At 34.3% G+C, this 21,140-nt stretch overlaps 1 protein-coding gene and 5 pseudogenes across 1 annotated transcript; 3 read left to right on the top strand and 3 right to left on the bottom strand.

Moving 5' to 3' along the window:
- Nucleotides 1-917: 917 nt before the first annotated feature.
- On the top strand, nucleotides 918-2,317 carry LOC120167396 (annotated as a pseudogene).
- A 475-nt stretch (nucleotides 2,318-2,792) lies between these two features.
- Nucleotides 2,793-4,334, bottom strand: LOC120167397 (annotated as a pseudogene).
- Nucleotides 4,335-5,142: 808 nt separating this feature from the next.
- LOC120167398 lies at nucleotides 5,143-7,631 on the bottom strand (annotated as a pseudogene).
- Nucleotides 7,632-10,501: 2,870 nt separating this feature from the next.
- On the top strand, nucleotides 10,502-12,098 carry LOC120167307 (annotated as a pseudogene).
- A 3,272-nt stretch (nucleotides 12,099-15,370) lies between these two features.
- On the top strand, nucleotides 15,371-18,038 carry LOC120167238 (probable carboxylesterase 15). The gene is made up of 2 exons (XM_039176309.1): nucleotides 15,371-16,035; nucleotides 17,703-18,038. Exons 1-2 carry the CDS (start codon nucleotides 15,371-15,373, stop codon nucleotides 18,007-18,009), a joined length of 972 nt encoding a protein of 323 aa, XP_039032240.1. The 3' UTR covers nucleotides 18,010-18,038.
- Nucleotides 18,039-19,013: 975 nt separating this feature from the next.
- On the bottom strand, nucleotides 19,014-20,925 carry LOC120167219 (annotated as a pseudogene).
- Nucleotides 20,926-21,140: the final 215 nt, after the last annotated feature.

Genomic DNA, 21,140 nt, shown 5'->3' with positions numbered 1-21,140 from the left:
TGAATTGATATTTTAGAGTTTAAAGTTTAAAATTATTTATATGCTCTTTTGATAATGTTTTAGTTTAATTTACTAATTTATGTTATATGAGGTTCTATATATTATTAGCATATTTTACTTATAGTTAAAATAAGATAAAAATTTTGGTGAGTAACGAGTCGAATCGATCAACAAATTTTTTTAACGAGGAGTCGAATTTGATATGTCAAGTTACCAACAAAACTTTTTAACTAGTACAAATCTAACATTATCAAATTCTCGATCGGAACATCTTTAATCTCTTCTATCATGTTATCATTTACATGCATATTACTAGTTCAACATTTATAAATCATCATGTTAACATCGTTGATTATTTATTAATATATAAATTGTCACATTAATACTATAACCATCAACGTCAAAAAAAATTCAATACGATTATATTTTGATTTTTAAAGTGATTAAAAAATTAATTATTTAAAAAGTAGATAATGCACCTTTAAACTGAAAATTTTTAATTACTCGAAATAACTCGTGGCAGTCATGCAAGGGAGGACAAACCGGTGGGTTTAACCAACACAACTGATTCCCTTAATAGCTGTCGACACTTGGGATGTTGGCAAAGTAGGGTTTGTCATCTTTCTATACATGTTTCGATGCATGTGCCTCATTTACAGCTCTTGTATTTTACACAAATTAAACGATGTTATTGGTGAAAGATTTGAGTACTATTTTTGTATAAATATTTAAAATTTATTATTAAATAATTAAATTTTTTAAAGCAATATTTATTCTCTTAACTAAATAAAAAAACTCTTGTATTCATTTCGTCAGTTACTTTTACTTTTGACAGAGTGCAGAACTTTTGAAAACCTTTCTTTTTAACATCTGCTCCGCACATGTTAACCCACTGCTTTTGCCTTTATATCAAAGCGCTTGTCATCATCACGTTTCACAAACGGAAAGAACCACAAGGGAAGACGAGCAGAGAGAGAGCGAGAGAGAGAGAGAGAGAATGGAAGGAATACAGCACAGAATGGTGAAGTCAATGGCATAACCATGCACGTAGCCGAGAAAGGGAAGGCGGTCATCCATCCTTCATGGCCCCGAACTTGGTACTCTTGGAGGCATCAATTCTTGCTCTAAGCTCACTCGGGTACCGCACCGTCGCACCGGATCTCCGTGGCTATGGCGACACCGAGCTCCCCGTCGATATCCAGCTACGTGCATGCACATCGTCGGTGACCTCGTTGCACTCGTCGACTCTCTCGGCGTGGAACAAGTGTTCTTGGTGGCTCATGATTGGGGTGCCATTATTGGATGGTACCTTTGCTTGTTCCGTCCCGATCGAGTCAAGGCATTCGTCTGCCTCAGCGTCCCCTTCATGCCGAGGAAACCAATGAAGCCTGTTTGAGAGCATGAGGCTTTTCTTTGGAGATGATTACTATATTTGCAGATTTCAGGTTTTTTTTTATTTCTTTGGTCCCCTATTCTCTTATAATATTATTACTTAGTCCAAATGATTTTCATTGAAACTTTATTGTAGGAACCTGGAAGATCGAAGCAGAAATAGCTCATTGGAACATCAAACGTGCTAAAGAGCATCATTTCCAGTCGAAACCAGGTCCACCTTGCTTGCTAAAGACAATGCTTTTGGTATCAAACCAGATACCCCAGTTGCCTTACCACCATGGTTCTCTCAGAAGATCTTACTTACTATACCAAAGTTCAATCAAAAAGGCTTCACTGGCGCTTTAAACTACTACAGAGCTTTGGATCTGTATGTTCATTTACCTGGAAATTTGATTTTGAATGAAATATGGTCTTGTGAGCTTTGACCTAAATTCTATCTGTAAAATTGCAGAAATTTTGAATGAAAATATGGTCTTGTGAGCTTTGACCTAAATTCTATCTGTAAAATTGCAGAAACTGGGAATTGACAGCAGCATGGAGAGGTACACAAGTGAAAGTGCCGGTGAAGTTCATTGTGGGGATCTTGACAGTGTTTATACCACACCAGGGATAAAGAATATGTTGAGAGTGGTGGTTTCAAAGGAGATGTGCCAATGTAGATGAAGTTGTGGTCATGGAAGGTGTTGGTCATTTCATCAACCAAGAAAGGGCAGATGAGATTAACTCTCACATTCTTAATTTCATCGAAAATTCTGAATCTGTTTTGTTTATGTATAAGCTGAATGCATGCTTGGTATCTCTTTGATGCTTTCATTGATATTAGATTGGTAAAACTCTTATATATCATTAATCCATGGTACATGCATGAATCATGAAGAAAATGACTATATTAGGGGTGGCTATTCTATAGAATCAAATCAAATAAAAAGAATATTTTATAATTCAAAATTTTTTAAATATTTTTAGTTGAGTTGTTCAAGTTTTTATTAAAATTTTATTATAAATTTAATAATAATGTTATTAATTGATTCAATTTAAATAGATTTCTTAACTATAAAATATACATATATATTTATTTAATATTTTATATATAATACATATGTATATATAATAGTTTAGATCAAAAGTGACTCTCAAATTCAAGGCCAACGAATACCTAAGATTCAATTGAAATTTACAATAAGAATTTTACATATTATCCACCAAGAGTGACGGTGGTGATGGTAAATTTTGAATTCGACCTTACAAGCTCAAATTCTTAAATCCCAACCACTTGTACCAACTAATTTCAAGATTATTTTTAAAAAGTTTTAAATTTGAAACCATAAGAATCAGATCAAAACCAAAATTCTGAAAATGTAAGAGAATTAAGGACTAAATGCCACATTTAAGAGTACAATGGCAATATTCATTCTCAAACAGGCTCTTAAACAATCCATGAATAAGATGCAAAACTTAAGCAAGCAAACAACTGCCATAGAACCCTAAATGACAGAAAGCCTCAAAATAAGCAGTAAACTCGACTTAAACCCTGAATCCCTTGCTGTTTCCTCCTTCCTCTAGCCCTCTCGAACTTCCTTCCCTTTGCGCGCACGTATGGTTTGTTGTGGCTGTGAGGAACACCGGGTGCGGGACCAAAGTGTTTAACCACTTCACGGGAATTTTTCGGACCTCTGAGGAGAACCTGCAATTCAGCCCAATGTAAATAAGATATTCAAGCAACGTTTCTTCTTTCAGACAACAAGAATTAGCAGAAGAGCACAGAAGGGGTTAAATAATAAAAGGTTTCATGACACAATAGAACATGTACCATTTACCACACAAGGGATATGAACATTATGACATCGAACATATGAAATTGCGAATCATCATAAGTTCACATTGTAAACAGATTTTTCAGCCATTAGTTACAAAGAAAACATCACAATCCTTATTCAAATAGTTGCATGAAACCATCATCCACATTCCAATTTCGAAGAGTTACGATGAAAGACGAACAAGCAGAAACGGAAGCATAACTTAAAACACCAATCCAACCAATAAACAAAATGACATACATACATTTGAAACAAAAAAAGACCCTAATCATTTCATGAAGCAACAAAAACAAACGGAACAAGAGATCGAATACCGTGTTTGCCCCAAGGGAGCCCTCAAAGCAAGCTGATCAAAAGTCAAGCATTCTCCACCAGCCTTCTCAATCCTAGCTCTAGCAGTCTCGGTAAACCTTAGAGCAGTAACCTTCAAAGCGGGAACCTCATAAACCCTAATATCATCTGTCACTGTCCCCACTACCACAGCAATCTTTTCCTCCTACAAGTTATTTATACATACAAAACGATTAATTAAACCCAAAAATCGACAGCGATCTAAAAATCCCAGAAATTATTTAAATACCTTTCCTTTCATGAACTGAACTAGCCTAGACAATGAGAGTGGAGGCTTGTTAACTTTGCTCATGAACAATCGTTTCAATATCACGGCATTGAATTTGCTCCCGGTTCTTCTTACAAGGAAACGATAAAGCTACAACCCCAAAACGAAAAAAATCAGCATATTTATTCAAAGAACGAAATTAAAAGATTGCATTTTTGTGGGGATAAAGGAGAGACCTTGACGAGGAGTTTGAGGTAAATATCATCGGATTTTGGAGCTGTCCTCTTGGTCTTCTTGCTCTTACCTCCTGCGATTAAATCGATCCCCTGTTTATGCAGAGGCAAAACCAACAAACATAAGCCCAAAAAAACAATGCAAAAAGATGGATCATTTGTTGTTATTGTTCCCCTAAAGAGAACTGAAAAAGTTTGGGGAATCTGGGAAGAGAGTAGAGATACCATTGGTGAAGCTTTTTTGCTTTGGTGATGTGAAGTGGGGGAGACGCCGCGAATGACAAGAGATGCACTGAGGGGTTAGGGTTTCCATTTTGAAGAGCCTTTTATTTTGTGAGGTAGGATTTGTTTAGGTGCGGTTGAGTTTATTGATCTAGATCGTAGTTCTTTCTTATCAACGCTATACGTGTATCTAAATAAGAAAATATTATGGTTTTAGTCCCCTTTTTTATACTGTTTTTCATGCATACAATAGGGTCACTTGAAAAACATTAACAAGTAATTTGAACTCTAAAATTTTATTTTTTATCGTAATAATATTTTTTTAAACTTTTTTTTACCAGAAGATACATTGTATTCAAATAAGAAATGAAAAAAAATGAAGACTTACTCAATAATCGAGTCACATTCGATCGTGACACGGAGTTGATTAGTAAATTAGTTGTTGAATAGAGATCCCTTGGGTTGAATTTGAGCTGAATCGGGTAAGAAATTAGTTAAAATGGAGATAAAAATGAGATTTTTGAACTTAGGATGTAAGAAGAGTGACCTACAGCGCAATTTTCCCATTGAGGAAATTCTTGCTATTTTTGAAGATTTGGTGCTAACTTGGACGTGAGTTTTGGGGTTATGCATAGCACTCTTTTTTCTCCTCTTTCTCTTCTTCTCTTAGTTAAGAACAATTTTGGAGTGCTTGTGAGTTAAGATCTTATAACTCTTCCCTACTAGTTGCTTATTATATTTAGTGTTGCTTGTTTGTACGGACCGAGCCAAGCCGAATTCAAATCCGATAGTGAAATTTTTTTTGAAACCGGACCGTAGCCCGACTCTGCTCGTGGACATGTTTATTATCAAAAAATGATTGAGATAGTTAGAAGAGCATAGCATAGGATAGCAGAGATAAGCTGCCATTTTGCTCAATCCAAAATGCAGCCACACCATTTGCTGGGGAACTTGAATTACATGAAACAATATGGAAAGTAAAGGTTTCTCTAAAGTATGAGTATATATCAAACATAACAGATTCATCATGCAATTCTTTCAACTGCTTACAAATATCTCAAAACTCATTTTAGACTCACTAAAATGCAAAGAAGATCCATTAATTATATACCTCTTCTTTCTTCAAGTATCTCAACTTCTTCATGGTCGGCATTTGCAGTTGTTCCCCCCTCATGTTTGCTCATTCTAGTCGCTCCATCTGCGAAATAATGTAACACAAAGACAGATTTAATGACAGTATCAAATAGTTCGACCTATGGATGTTCATCATAGATGCCTGCCTTGTAATAACTATGATGGTTGTCAATCGGAAAAACAGACAATTAAATACCTTCCATAGGCCATCATTGAGGTAATGCATGTTGTCTACCCCAATTCCCTTGTTGATCGCCTTTCTGCAAACGGAAATGAATATAGTTATTGTAGTCTAAAATGGAACTCCTTGTCAGTTCGGAAATAGAAAGTATGTTGGACCATCGGAACTAGACCACAAAAGGAAAAGGACTTTTTTATAACTAAGAGGCAACAATGAACACAGCCAGCACAGTAATGCCATGTTCCCAAATGTTACTCTCCTTCAAGGCAGGAGGAAGAAATACAATATGCTTTTCAAGTTCAAGTTCAGCAATCCGTTAAATAAAACTGTGCAGAAACAACTGGACAATAACTCACATGTCTTTAGCTGACATTTTGGTAAAGCCAATAGCGAGAGCATGTTGTTTTCCTTCAGCCATTATTGCCTGAGAGGATTAGTTGACATATCAGATATCTGGAAGATGTAAAACAAAATATAACCGTGACAGAAGATGAATCGTACCACAGGGTCTCTGCTTCCACTTAATCATCCAAAGCACCACCAGGGGATGTAAGACCAGGACACATTATGTTTGCACCAGCAAGGACGAATTTTATTGCACCACGATCTACTTGGAACTTTTTCATTATGTTCGGATCTGCAAGACCAGATATAAAACAGTCACATTTGGATTTCCATAACAATAGGATACATGAGAGTAAAGCACAAGCTATCATAGAAGAGAACGGAGCTTATCATGGTTAAGAAAGCCACATATCTTCGTAGTTGACAAGAGCCAAGTATAAACAATCATATAATCAAATTCATAATCAACCTATAATCCTTTCTGATCATCACTCAAATAAATGAAGATCAAAATAGAAGAAATCCCAATTATGAGATACTTACATTGGTGAAGGAGTCTGAGAGTAGGCATGTACGGTCCATCACGGATATTGAAGAATAGTGGAACACTATTAACCAAAACCAGATTTAAATGGTTCTGACTGCAAAGGAATGAAAACTGTTAGCATAGTGTCTCAAGTAAGAGTGCCAAAGCAATAGTGAAAGAGCAACAAACCATTTCACAACAATTAATGGGACCTTCTTTGGAAGCAAATCATCCAAGACAGGCTCAAGTCCCGGAAACTGCAGAAAAGCACCAATATATTAAACAAAACAAAATACAAAATTAATTTCAGAATTTAAATATTATCACAATTTGTGAAACAAAATAATCAAATAACCTAGATTCACACCTCCTCAGCAATGCTTTGCCGAATTTTTCGCTGCACAGATGCTTTTACTTGGTTTTGTGAAGACACATTCAGATGAAAATCTACAAAAAAGGAGGGGAAATTACAGAATATGGAAAAATGGCATTCCAACTAACTGTAACTCAAACATCAAATTGGACGATGCTAGTACCCTAAGCATCAAATGGTTATACTTCTTGCAATTTGTTAAAACTTGGTTAATTTGTGCATTAACAAACATAAACCTTGCAAGAATAACATGAGCTCAATCACTCACCTATGGACAACCATTATTTCCCAAAGCCCTAGCCCCTAAGTATCCTATAAAGCATCAAAATACTTGCAAAGTAGCCCACTATTCCAAAACCCAGAAAATATATTCTAGAAGCCAAGTTACATCAAACAATAGTTTCCTTCACACAAAACGTTAGACTAATCCCATTCTTCTCGATTACTTCAATCTCCAGCCAAAGGAATTCCAATCCATGTCATGCAAAGACCCAGATATATGCATACAACAACAAAAACAAAACCCAGCCAAACGACTTGATTACTAGCAGCTTTGCAGTTGTAAAATGAAAACGAAGAACCCATCCAAGAAAAAACGCTTACTTTTGAACATTGATGAGGAGTGTAAAGATCTTTGAAGGATCGGAGTTTGGGATCTCAGGAAAATGAAAAACTTCTGCCGCTGCTTTTAGCGCTTCACTTGTTCAGAATCTGAAAATGCAACAACTCACACAGCGACGCACCACGTTCTGGAATTGGAAGACGACCCAAAACGAGAAGACGATAAATCACTTTGGTTCTTACTGGGCTTCATCTACATGGGTCCTTCATCGCCTCTTATATGCCCCTTGAGAATCTGCTTTCGATGAGCTCTAATTCTATTCTGGAGTTACATTACCTGAAAATATTATCTATAATATTATATATATATATATATATATATATTAGTAAATAGTGGTAGTTTTATTAGAATGAAAAATATTTAAAATTATAATAATTTTTAAAATTAAATACGTAATTAATTTTTTATAATCATTGACACAATAAATTAGCCATTTGAGATCGTATAAAGACCATATGAGAAAAATGTTAAAATTCATTCAAAAAAATTTGACCAAAAGATTGGACTACTGAAAGACCACCGAAAACTATAAATCAGAACTGAGCGTAGTGAGAAAATTATCTACGAACGTAAATCGCGTATCCAAGTCCAATCTGAGCGTCTAAAGTAGAGAATATCAATATAATGATAAATAACAGTCATTTTGATTAGTTGATGTGACATTAAATCTAACAATAAAAAAATTAAATGAAAAAATACCAAATAACCGAAAACATACCATAATCGCATGAAGAAAAACTTGTCATAAACCAGAACTATTAGAAACTAAAAAAAATTAATATATTATCAAATATATATTAGTGTGTCTATTATATTTAATAGAATATATGAAATAACATGTACTTATCTTAAATTAATAAAAAAACATATGAAAATAAATTTTATTAAATTATTTTCATGATATATTTTCTTTCTAATAGTAAAATTTCAAATTTCAAATATTAAATTAGTAATTTATCCTAAAAGTAAATTTTATTTAACAATTTTGGATACTTAAATTCCAAATATTTGATAATAAAACGAATATTTTATATCATACTGATATGAGTTTGATCAAGTTTAATAATTGTTTTTACAGCTCAAAATCAATAGATTTTTGTCATGACATTCTTAATTTCACATTATTTAATATGGTCATCTAAACATACTTATTTAGTGATTAAAGACAAGGTCTATATGCACGTTTCACAATTATTCGATCGACTCATGCTTGTACAAATATGTGTTCTTGACCTAATACATATTTTTTATAAAAAAAATTTTTACAATTTTTTTTAGTTTTCGAATTATTATTTTATTTATTTTATTTTGATCTCTAATGTTATTAGTTTGAAAGAGATCGTCTTAAAGAAATTATTGTGTCCTGTACGAACAAAGATCATTATTCTTTAACATTTTCATAAGAAAATAGGGACTTAATTATAAAAACTTCCAATGTAAAGGACCCCTTGCTAAAATACCATATAGGCATGAATGGCTTTTAGAAACAAACAAAACTCACTGTCGGCATGGCGATGAAGACAGTCGGTGAAGAAGTCTTACCAAAATACGAAAGCATATCAGTCTGGTTATCTATCCACGACTAAATATTTAATTAAATCGAGGCGAGTTGAATCAACTAAAAAATAATCGAGTTAATCGAGTTAACGAGTATTATTTTATCATTTGAATTTTATTTGATTTTTCATATGTTTATGAAATTCAAGTCGAATTAAATATATTATTTGAATTTACGTTCAATTTTTACACATGCTCTCTATGATGGTTGAAGAGCATGAAGTTCAAATTTAATAAAAAAATTGACTTAAAATGTGGAATTAAAAAAGGAAATAACATCATATTAAATGTTACCTATTTTATCTAAGGTATTCGAATTCAAATCAAATATTATCCACATTATCTCTTTAATGTAAGTATTTATCTCCTTAAATTAAGAGATAACCTTATCCGTGGAATCTTTCAAGGAAAAGACCAAGTCTGGTATACGACTCTTCTACGGATATTCGCACACATATTTGAACCGAACTTCAGAGCCTCGACAATTATTCCCACCGAACATTGTAATACTCTTGTCACTCTTCTTAGAAGCCCTCGGACTTGTTCCTATATGGAATTTTTAACATTTTCAAGAACCAGGTAAAATTTACTCACCTTATCAAGATCAAGTCTGCATACAAAATCCTTTCGTGAACATTTACGTCAATGTTCCAGACTCTAAAGTGTGACCCGTGACACAAATTTTATAAAAAAGGCAAATATTAACCTGAAATATTAAGGCCCTCTTTCCATGATTGCGATGGTGATAGTGATAATTTAATTAGAGATTTATAAGCGGATGTGTTGCATCATATTAGATAAATTTTTTGGGAAGAGAGTAATTATCCTGTGATAAGTGATATCAGAGGGATCGTTTGATTGTTCATTTCATGTCGAGCACACCAGTGGATGAGGTAAGTAGGGTGGACAACTGTGACGAGGGCGTCATGAGATTAAGTGAAGAGAATGTCACGTCTTAGAGATTGAAGACGTTAGTTCTACATCAAAAAGGAAAAGGAAGATCCTAAACTTTAGAAATAATGGTATCTGTATATCCTTTTAGATATATCTTTTAAGAAGAGAATAATGATCACATATGAACACGACGGTGATAATGATAATTAGAAGGGTTCATAATCGAGTACTTGATTCTTTGAGTAATAGGAAAAAAAGATTAAGAATTTGACCATGAGGGAGAAAAAGATCACGACAACAAAATTGGTTATTGATATTGAAGCTTTGTTATACGACCCAAAGCTACCTTACAATTGGACCGAACGCCACAACATTTTGTCTGTTTAAAATGAGCTTACGTTCAAAGGGAAATGAAAGAAGTGCCCTAAAAATGTGGGGGGGGGGGGGAGCTTGTCAAGACTTAGATGGTCCACGATCCGACAGAAGTACAAAGTAGACAACGATTTCAGACCAAACGTGTCAACACAACACGGATTGCTGTTGTTGAATCATATGTTGCAAAAGCTATATTTGCTCACCACCACAGAGAAGAACATAATATCCCAACTCTCATTTATCTGCTTCATTCCTTTCAACTGCTTCAATGGCTGCTAGTTTGACCTTCGTCATTGACATTATTGGTTTAGCTCTTTTCTCTAACATCTTTTTATCCGTGTCCGGTGCTACATATCTTCTCCCAACTCAATGATCTTTCTTCTTTTTCTTTCAACTCTTTTGCAGGTAATATAATTTCAACTCTAATGGTTCGACATATGAATAATGCTTCGCCTGTGAGTACGAGATAGTAAGAATAGGTTATATCCTTGGTGGGATTTCATAATACTCTAGACAAAATAAAATTTCTGGGTTTTTGTTTCCATTTCCAGAAAATCTTTTGGTGGGTGGTAAAGAAGAAATCAACCGAGAATCACAAAGAAGTTCCCTACATAACAACCCTTTGAGCTCTAGCTTGTGGACTTTCTATGGATTTATCAACCCAGATGGTTTACTTGTCATCACAGTCAATGGCGCCGGTGCCATCTTTCAGCTCAGCTATGTCATACTCTTCCTCATATGCTCCTAAAGATAAGAAGGTGTCGTCCTTGAGCTGTTGATAAAATGATTAACTCAACAGTAAGGCTTAATTCAACTGGCGTATGGCTCATCTATATGAACCCTTTTTTTTCCAGGTTAAGACGGAAAAGTTGGTGGCTGTATTGGACGTTGGTTTTCTTGGAGCAGTAATTGTAGTGACTCTGTTGGCAATTCATGGGAACATGAGGCTGACCTTGTTGGAATTTTATGTGCTGCTTTAACCATTGCATGTATGCATCGCCTTTATCAGTCATGGTGATTTCTTCACATAAAATTGGCATCTATAACGCATCATATATGTATATTGCATTTTCTATTTGAAATTTCATCATCTGCTTTGAAAGGACAACATTGTTGTACGTGGGAATGATGCATAATTTTCAATGTTCCAACAGAGGACAGTGTTAAAGACCAAGAGTGTGGAGTACATCCATTTTTACTCTCTTTTTCTTGTTCCCTGGTGTTTGGTCTGCTTATGCAGTGGTTGTGAAGGATATCTACATTGGAGTAAGTTCACAAATTTCCTTTTCCTTTCCAATCTCCTCACACATGAATATCTAAATAACTCGGATTCGGGTACGAACGTCAGATATACATCGGACAAGTATGGTTAGATTTTTCTAAGTTTTCTATGTACTTGGAGGATCTTTAGAGATCATATCCCTTTATCTATATGTCACACTCCTCCCAAAAATAATTTTTCAGGTGCCAAATGCTATTGGTTTATATTGGGTTCAGCTCAGTTGATAGTCTATGTTATGTACAAGAACAAATCAGTTCCACCAAAACCAGATGAGGCAATGGAGGAGGGTTCAGCACATTTGATGAGAGGAGGCATTGAGATTCATTCACTCGAGGAAAATCTAAACAATCGGAGCCTAAACAAAGGCAAAAGCCTCCCAAGACCGTACATTAGTCGACAATACAGTTTGCAGAAGATCATCAAGACACTTTCTTTGAGTCCATATGAACTGCAATCGAGTTGGCCACCTCATGAGAGCGATGTCGAAGAAGCAAACCCTGATCTGCCATGATCTTGAAGGATGCTGATCAGGCATGGGGAACTTCAAAATTCAAGGTTCTGCAAGTTTCTTTCTTTGTTTTTTGCATTGAGTTCACGTTTATGTTGTATAAATGAGAGAGGAGATGGTTGAAGGATATAAATGGATCAATGTTATGAAATTCACATATTCAAATTTGGGAGAGAGGTTTTCTTGATCATTTGTTTTATAGACTAAAATGTTTCTTTTTTATAATATAGAGATTAAAATAACCTTTTAGGTATAGTGATGGGATTAAAATGTTCTTTTTTCACAAATCGGTCACTAATGTTATCGTTTGTTATAAATTGGTCACTCACCGTTAACCACTGATATCAAGAGTGACAGAATACACAGCTGGACCGTTTAAAACTTATTTGGACTGGATTGACCTCACATGAGTTCTTAAATTCTAAGAATTTCGCTGGTGCAGAAAGTGAGAAAGAGGAAAAAGATGAAGCAATAACTCACGGTAAAGCGAGAAAGAAGATGAAGCAACAACCCATGCTATTGCTCTCAACCGGAATCTCCTTTCCAAGATCACCACGGGCAACCATAGAGGCATCGGTTCTATGCTCCTTGGGTTGCCTTCTTCGTCATAGTCATCGTGAAAAGCATGGAAAGAAAATTTACAGATGGGTCCTAAAAGAACAAAGTTTATATCAACTATCGATGCCAGTAAATTTCTTTGACCAGTAATTTTGTTAAAAAAAAACTATATATGTTGGGTCCATCAACTTAGATGACCATCTGTTAAAAGGGTAAATTTTCTTTGTCCAGTATTTTGTCCATGAACTTATATATGAACTTCGACGATCATCTGTTATAATTCCATGGTTGAGTCCAGTATTTTGTTGACAAGAAAATTTACCCATTAACCGTCTCCACCCTTGTAAAATCAGAGTAAATAACAAAAGTTGAAAAGGTTCAAAAAACAAAATGAAGAAATGAAGACGAAGAAATAAGAAAAACTCAAAAGAAAAATGGGAATCTTAAACATACATGTTGATTGTACCTTCAAAATCATGAATGTGTGTGAGGATTTTGGCTACTAAACCTTCACAAAAGCAATCAAACTTGAGAACAATGGTTGAGGATCTATTTTCCTTTTTTTTTTTACATCTCCGTCTTCCTTGCTTCCATTTTTTTCTGCAGCAGAAACAAAGAAGAATTAACATTTGCTAAATCATAATGATTAACAATGAAAACAGAAATGAAAGAAGATGAAACGGTAGGAAGGAAAGAGAGGGGAATGGGGTTAGAGGGGAGTCGAAGGTGAAGCAACAACCCATGGTAAAGCAAGGAATAAGATGAAGCAACAACATATGCTATTGCTCTCAACATTTGACACTCCATGGGGCGGTCAACCCAGTCCAAGTAAGCTTTAAACGGTCCGGCTGTGTGTTTCGTCACTCTTGATGACAACTGTTAACAACGAATGATCAATTTATAACAAAATATAACGTTAGTAACTAATTTATAACTTTTAGTCAAAATAACATAGCTAACCATAATCGACAAAATCAATTTAACTGATTAAGTTAATTAAATGGATTTACAACGACGTTTACTCATCCCTATGAATAACAGTGTCAAACCCAAACTTTGATTTACAACGACTTTTACTCATTCTTATTAAAAACATTTAATCGGTTAGTCAAATTGTTCATATTTATTCCCTCGTATTCCTTCAGGTTATATGTTCTACGTAAGATTAAGATTAGATATAGAATTTGTCAAAAAAAAATATTTGATACACTAATTATATATAATTCTAAACATCGTTAATGAATTAGACCATGAAGTGTCATAAAAATTTAAAGGGTAGATTACAAATTTCATCACTAAACTTTACTATCTCTCCTATTTTGCTTACTGAACTTTAAAAGTTTTCAATTTACTCACTAAAATTAATATATTGAATTTTTTAGTCACTCCACCGTTAGATAGTTAACGGCGTTAAAACGACACCGTTTTAAAAAAAAAATCTTCACCAAATTGACGTCATTTTATATCTATAAAACAACCCATTTATAACGCCGTTAGTGAAAAATTTGCAAGTGATAAAAAAACCCAATATATTAAGTTCAGTGAGAAAACTGAAAAGATTTGAAGTACAACAAAATTAAGAGAGGATAAAGTTCAGTTACCAAATTTATAATTTACCCAAGTTTAAAAATACATTAAAAAGACCAAACTTTTATAAAAAAATTCAAATGTTTTAATTTTTCTTGCACGAAAAAACCAAAATAATAAATTAATTTTGTAGCCGCATCGCAGCATATCATTTAGTTAAATACCATTCAAACTTAAAAAATGGCTGATGTATCCTAGTCTTTGTAACTAATAACAATAACCAAGCTTAAAACGTATAACAATAATTTATATGTTTTCAAATCCATGCATCTAAGTTTCTCTTAATATTTTGTATCTTTTCTTGTTTTAATTTATTTATTCGACATCGATATAACTTTAATGTTAGTTGTCGATCACTAATGACTATTAGTTATTTTGTTTTCTATATTATGTTATTTGTTTTCATTTTTTTGAATTTTTTTTCAATTCTGAATAAGAATCTCTGTCATTGTGACACGTTTTCCTCTGTTCTTTTAGCACACGTTTTCTTTGCCCTTGTAGCACGATCGTTATGACTTTTGGTACTTTTTTTTTTGCATACATTTGCGGTCGTTTGGTACTCGCACAAACACTATCACAATATTTATTTTTCTGATTAGTTGTGTAGGTGGTCACATAAAATCAGATATCATCTTTGGTAAAAGGTTGTTTATCGATACAATCAAAATTGTGCAGGGATGCAGCCTGTCAGATAGTTTAGTTCGGTCACCACTCTTCTACACTTCCTAAGGTGTCTCGTTCGAGATACAAGGAACTTTTATAAAGGTTTATTGGGTTTTTTTTATGTTGGTAAGGAAGATTTCATTTTTTTCGTATATTTGAGTTTAATATTTATGTTTTTATGATTTTTTGCGATTATTGTTCCTTTTATGTTGTAAAATTATAGTTCTTATTTTTCGACTATTTTATTAATGAAATTCGACTATTATTGTTAAAAAACTCTAATTTAGTAAAATAATCTTTTTAGATATGTCTAATAACTTTATATTTAAATAGGGAAGTGAGTGTGCCATTAAATAAATGTAAAATCTTATCAGAAACAGTGGATAAATCTTCAAAGCCAGCCCACATGGATCATGATTAACATTTAATAATCATGTAATTAATTTAATTACATGCATAATCACAGTTTATGTTCCAACTTTCTATATTATAGAGGATCCTAAGATTTTCCATTGTACTAAAACAACAGCACAAGCAATATGGGCTCTCTCCCGCATGTCGTTGAAGACTGCTTTGGCCTTCTCCAGCTCTACAGCGACGGCACCATTACTCGCAATCCCGACGTCCCATGCGCCACCCCGCTTCTCGACGACGGTTCCGTCCTTTTCAAAGACCTTCTTTTCGACTCGAAACGAAACCTTCGTCTTCGTTTATATAAACCCTCTTCCACTCCCATTAAAAACCTTCCTGTACTATTCTATTTCCACGGCGGAGGTTTCTGTTTCGGTTCCTTCACGTTCCCACATTTCCATAACTTTTGTGTTCGCATAACGTCCGCGTTTAACGCGGTCGTCATCGCACCTGATCATCGGCTAGCCCCTGAGCACCGGTTGCCCGCGGCTTTCGACGATGCATGTTTAGCCCTGAAGTGGCTAAAGGGACAAGCCATGCATGAGAATGTTGAGAACGTGGATCCATGGTTGACCGGGGTGGACTACGACCGGGTCTTTGTTTTGGGTGACTCATCGGGGGGCAACTTGGCTCATCATTTGGCAGTTAGGTTCAAGGCTGGTTCAATGGAGTTGGCACCGGTTAGGGTTCGAGGGTATGTGCTGGTGGCTCCATTTTTTGGTGGGAGTGTGAGAACAAAGAGCGAGCAAGAGCATCCTTGTGAGGCATTTTGGAACTTGGAAATGTATGACAGGTTATGATTAACACTTTCCTCTCCTTTTAATTACTTAGTAAAATTTTTAATATTCTCGGGTTATTAATGTAGTACCATCTGTTCAGAATATTTCTTTTTTTAGCCATCGACAATACACACACCCCAAAGACGCAATTAACCGAACCCGAAACTTCTAGGAAGAATACAACTCCTTATCATTACGGTTACTCAATAGGTTCAATTAGTTAATAATTCTAAATTTGTTCCTACACATAAAATGTCAACTGAATTTTCAAAAATATCAATATTTTTAAGTTTTCATTAATTTAATCATTGATTTAGACATTAAATGTCAATTTAGATCTAACATGAATCATATTTATAACTCATGGATCAAATTTTAAACATATGTAAATATTAATTACAAATTTATGTAAATACTACTCTGACCCTGATAGTTGTAAAAATGCAAATTGGTCAATTCCAACAAAAATTCAAAAAACAATCTTCAAAAATTCAAAATACCTTATACAATTATATAAAAAAATACTAAAAAACATATATAATTCTTAAATTTCTTTAAATATGCAAAAAAATGTTGAATTACTATAATTTTTAAATTTCTTCCAAAATGATAAATTTGAGACCATAAACAAACAAATTATTAAATCCAAAGTATTATTTTGTTTTAAACGAGTTTTCGAATATACATGGTCTTAAATTTATGTTTTCTAATTGATATATTAAAAATAAAATTAAATGATAAAATATGATTCGTCAACTCAAACAACTTGCATATTTTTACTCGATTCGATTGAATACTCACCCCTACTCCTAGGAGAGGGGCTAATTTAAAATCTAAATTACAGTTTGATGACAGCTGACCCTTTAATTCAAGTAGGACCAAATTAAATAGAAACTAAATCTACTCCAAGATTTCCTTGAAAACTTTATTCCATATTCCATATAAAAGTAGAAATCATGTCTTTTTTGGTAAAAAAATAAGGGAATCTTTCAATGTGTCCTATGGTTTATGAATTCTACAATTAGCTCATGAATTACTAATTCCCCTATGGTTGATAGTACTTGACAAATGAAAACTAAAACGTTTGTGCCAGGGAGTGAAAACCTTTAAGAAGTATATTAGAAATTTAGGATGTGCGAAATTAGATCGTCAAAAGAAAATATAAAAAAATACTTAAATTATATAGGAATTTGAAATTTTCAGGAGGTGGGATCCCCCGTCACTCCCTCGATCTAACCCTGTTTGAAAATGCCCAACCCTAAGATCCATATAGACATGAACAGACTGAGGTGTGTGCTGGGTAGTTGTACTCTTAGAAATTTTAAATTCTCGTATAGTTTAAGAATTTGTTTTAAATTTTAATTTGATGGTCTAATTTCATGTTCTCTGAAATTTTATAATTTCACACTTTTAAATTTCTAAAATACTTCATAAAGGTTCGTACTTCCTAACACAAAATCCTACTTCTGTTACTACATATAGATCATTAATAGGGACATGTAGCATTACTTGAGTTAGCTTATGCTGATGTCATCTATTCTATTAGTGCAATAGTGAGACTATGGAATCACAATCCTTGTAAAATTCATGCAATAGAGAGAACAATTATGACTTCATAAGATATTTTGTTAGTGTGTGTACACTCAATAGGATATATTTTAAAGTCGTTTTTTTTTTATAGATTTTGGAGGCTATCAATCCCTGTGGGAAGTACATTTGATGATCCCTTGGTGAACCCTTTAGGACCTTACAGCCAAAGCCTTGCAGAGGTGCCATTTGATCCTATTATGGTGGTGGTCGGTGGGGGTGAAATATTGAGAGATAGGCTTGAAGACTATGCTACAAGGCTCAAAGAATTAGGGAAGAAGGTTCAATTTTTGGAGTTTGAAGGCCAACAACATAGCTTTTTCACCGACCATCCCTTTTCTGAAGTTGCAGATAAAGTTATTCAACATATAACAGACTTCATCTTACACTACTCCAATTGAAACCTTACATATTTAGCATCTATATTAAAGTTTTGGTATTATATTTTACTTGTTTTTATCTTATTATATGATAGTAAATGTTCGAGTTTGTATTACATATTAAATATTGTCTATCATGCATGTGTATGAAATAATCTTATATTAATTAAGTTTTCTCTTATAAATCCCAAATGATGGTACGAGAGTTATGATCGATCTTTGTCTCGTATAATACGATCATAAATGGTCATTTAATTGTAAAGAACACATCAAACGACCTTAGTGGTAAAGATAGTGTTATTCCTCTTAGAGATCCTGAATTCGAACAATTACGTCCTCAGGGTATGTGTATTCATGCTCATCCAAGTTCTTTTTAGTTTGAAATATGTAACTTAAAATAAAATACGAATCAAAATATTTTAATAACGATGGAATTTAATTTTAGTACTATGTCGATATTATAACGGCCTTTGGCACCCATTTTTATTATCAACATTTATATAAATCTGTTTTTTAACATATTTTAAAATGAAATGAAAATATTTAGCTATACCTTCTATGGAAGGGGGAAGCCAAGAGATTGGTATTAGAAGGACCAAATCGAAAATATAATTGGAGGGTAGAGGTGGAAAAAAAGTTTCTTGAAGGGCTTATATTAAATAATGGACAATTAGGAGGGGCAAAATTACTATCGTTTGGTAAAGCCCACACCACTAGTTGAGAATCCTAACTGCTCTACCTTTAGCATACACCATCCTACTCGAAAGTCGAAATCCAACTCCATTATAATGCAGGCTCCACACAACAATTTGATCATTCATGATCAAGAGAAACCGGCATCGAAATCTTATTCCGACAAGTTTCAAGACGACAACAAAATGACGACGGGGATACGATGACAAGCTCTATATACAGAAGTAGCAAACTTCGATCTTACGGTACATTACCACAGTTCTCTACACAGCTTTACAACCCCCAGTTGCACGTTCAAGAGAACTACGCCTGCAAAGGGTACAAAAACATAGTGTTGCCAAATATGAGAAGACGGCTCATATCTCACACGTCGTAAGGAGGACGAGGTCTCCTTGATCCAACCTCGTTAGCCTTCTCGTATGCGTCCGATATTGACCTTCTCCGAAATCGAAATGACTCTCTGCCTCCTAACAACACCCCATTCACATTAACAAAACTATAAATCTACATTTATACTTACCATTACAACATATACAAAAAGTACAATCCTCTATGCTAACCTTTCTACCTTTAATCTTAACCGCCGTTATGGTATATGAATCATGAAATCCTAAATTAATATATATGATTTGATGTGACATTGCATTATTGTGCATTATACCCCGCAAAGGAAATGAAAGGCCAAAAACATATTAATAATAAATACACCATGAAAATGTAACCTAAATGGACCAAAAACATATATTTCTCTAAGCTTTATAATATTCATGTATACCAACAACTTAAAGGGTATCAAAAAATAATCCATATATAATTATCGACAAATAGTGTTTAAATGTCGAGGGTAAGTTTGTCATTTCACTCCCCTCAAATTAAAAACTCACTTGCATCCCAACTAGGGGTGTAAACGAACCGAGTTGAATTTGAGTATTACTGAGCTCGACTCAACTCGAAAATTATGAAATGAAACTCGACTCGACTCGAAAACTCGCGAGCTTAAAATTTTCAAACTCGGCTAAAACTCGAAATCTTGAACTGAAATTCGTGAGCATCACAAAAAGGCTCAAAATGAAAAAAAATTCTTAAAGTTAATTCGATTGAAGACTCAAACTCAAACCTAAACCTTAAATACATTAATATCTTATTGTATTTTTTTTAAAAAATCAGTACATAAATATTAATATTATTAATAATTTATTTTTTAAAAAAATAAAATCTTAATATATTATATTTTCGAGTTGCTCACGATCTTTTCAAGTTGAATATGAAATAACTCGTTTCGGCTCGTTAAGAACTCGAGTCGAGCTCGAGCACGAGTCGAATCCATTCGATCCAAGTATTTATCGAGCCTTGATCGAGTCGATCTTAAGTAACTCGCGATCTATCTTGTCTCATTTACCCCCATAATCCCAACAAATTACGTTCCATTTTCTTTGATTATTCCATTCAGGAAACATACTACAATGCTCCTAAATGACATAACTACTCTCCTAAAGTCCACTTATCAGAGGGGAAAATAACCAAGTTTACGTAACTACCCATCGATTCTCCACTTAAGAAGATGTTTCTAGACACCCACTCACCTTTCAAGGCGGGGACAATTTCGGAAAAATAATAATAAATGAGGGACAAATTCGGAAGTTAGAGAGAAAAAATGTTACCGGAAAAAGGCGATACCGGAGGAGTTGACCCAGCTGGTGAAACCGGCGGCGATCCGGTCTGGTAACCAGGCGGCTTTACGATCATGATACTACGTGTCACTCTCGTCGCTTCCTCCGGCGTTTCATCACTGTGCGATCTCACACTCCCGCCATCAGATTCTGATCATTACCGCACCAAATCAAATTAAAAGTTAGATACGAATAATGATAATACAGAATAATAATAAATTTCATTCGCAACAGTTCCTCGTTTTGTTTGTAAATTACATTTGCTTCGACTTAACACTATTACTTTTAGTGACAATCGATTCCTTTAAGTGATGAATTATGCTTTATACATAGTTAAAGTGTGTCACCGCCACCGTCGGCGTGATATAAAACAAGATTGGTGGAGGAGAGGCCTTAGCGTACCATTGGCGGAGCTAGGCGGGTAAGTGAAAGGGAGTGCCTTCGGAGCTTGCCAATGCCGTTATCGGGTGGCGGACCCGCAACGGTATCGTCCCACAACTGGTCAAGCAGCCCCATCTGATCGGAAACGAACGGAGATCGTAGTATTTTAGCTGATCCGGCGTATCCTAATTATCATTAAATAACTCGACAGCCAGGATAGAGAGTTACCAGTGCAGTGACGAACATATTTAACGACGAAATGAAGGTTAAATGTCGAACAAGTTAATATAAATCTAGATCGTTGATATAGATCTGAAAAAGGTAATGACGTGGAATTTGGATCGGGGAGCACGTAGTTGCGGATGATAGGCAGACCTGGTTAAACTCTCAGCCTCCTTATCATATAAT

This window comes from Hibiscus syriacus, unplaced genomic scaffold, assembly GCF_006381635.1.
Source record: "Hibiscus syriacus cultivar Baekdansim isolate YM2019G1 unplaced genomic scaffold, ASM638163v2 tig00111671_pilon, whole genome shotgun sequence".
NCBI classification, from domain to species: domain Eukaryota; kingdom Viridiplantae; phylum Streptophyta; class Magnoliopsida; order Malvales; family Malvaceae; genus Hibiscus; species Hibiscus syriacus.
Note: the sequence above shows the minus strand (reverse complement) of the source record. Positions and strands in the feature narration are given on the sequence as shown.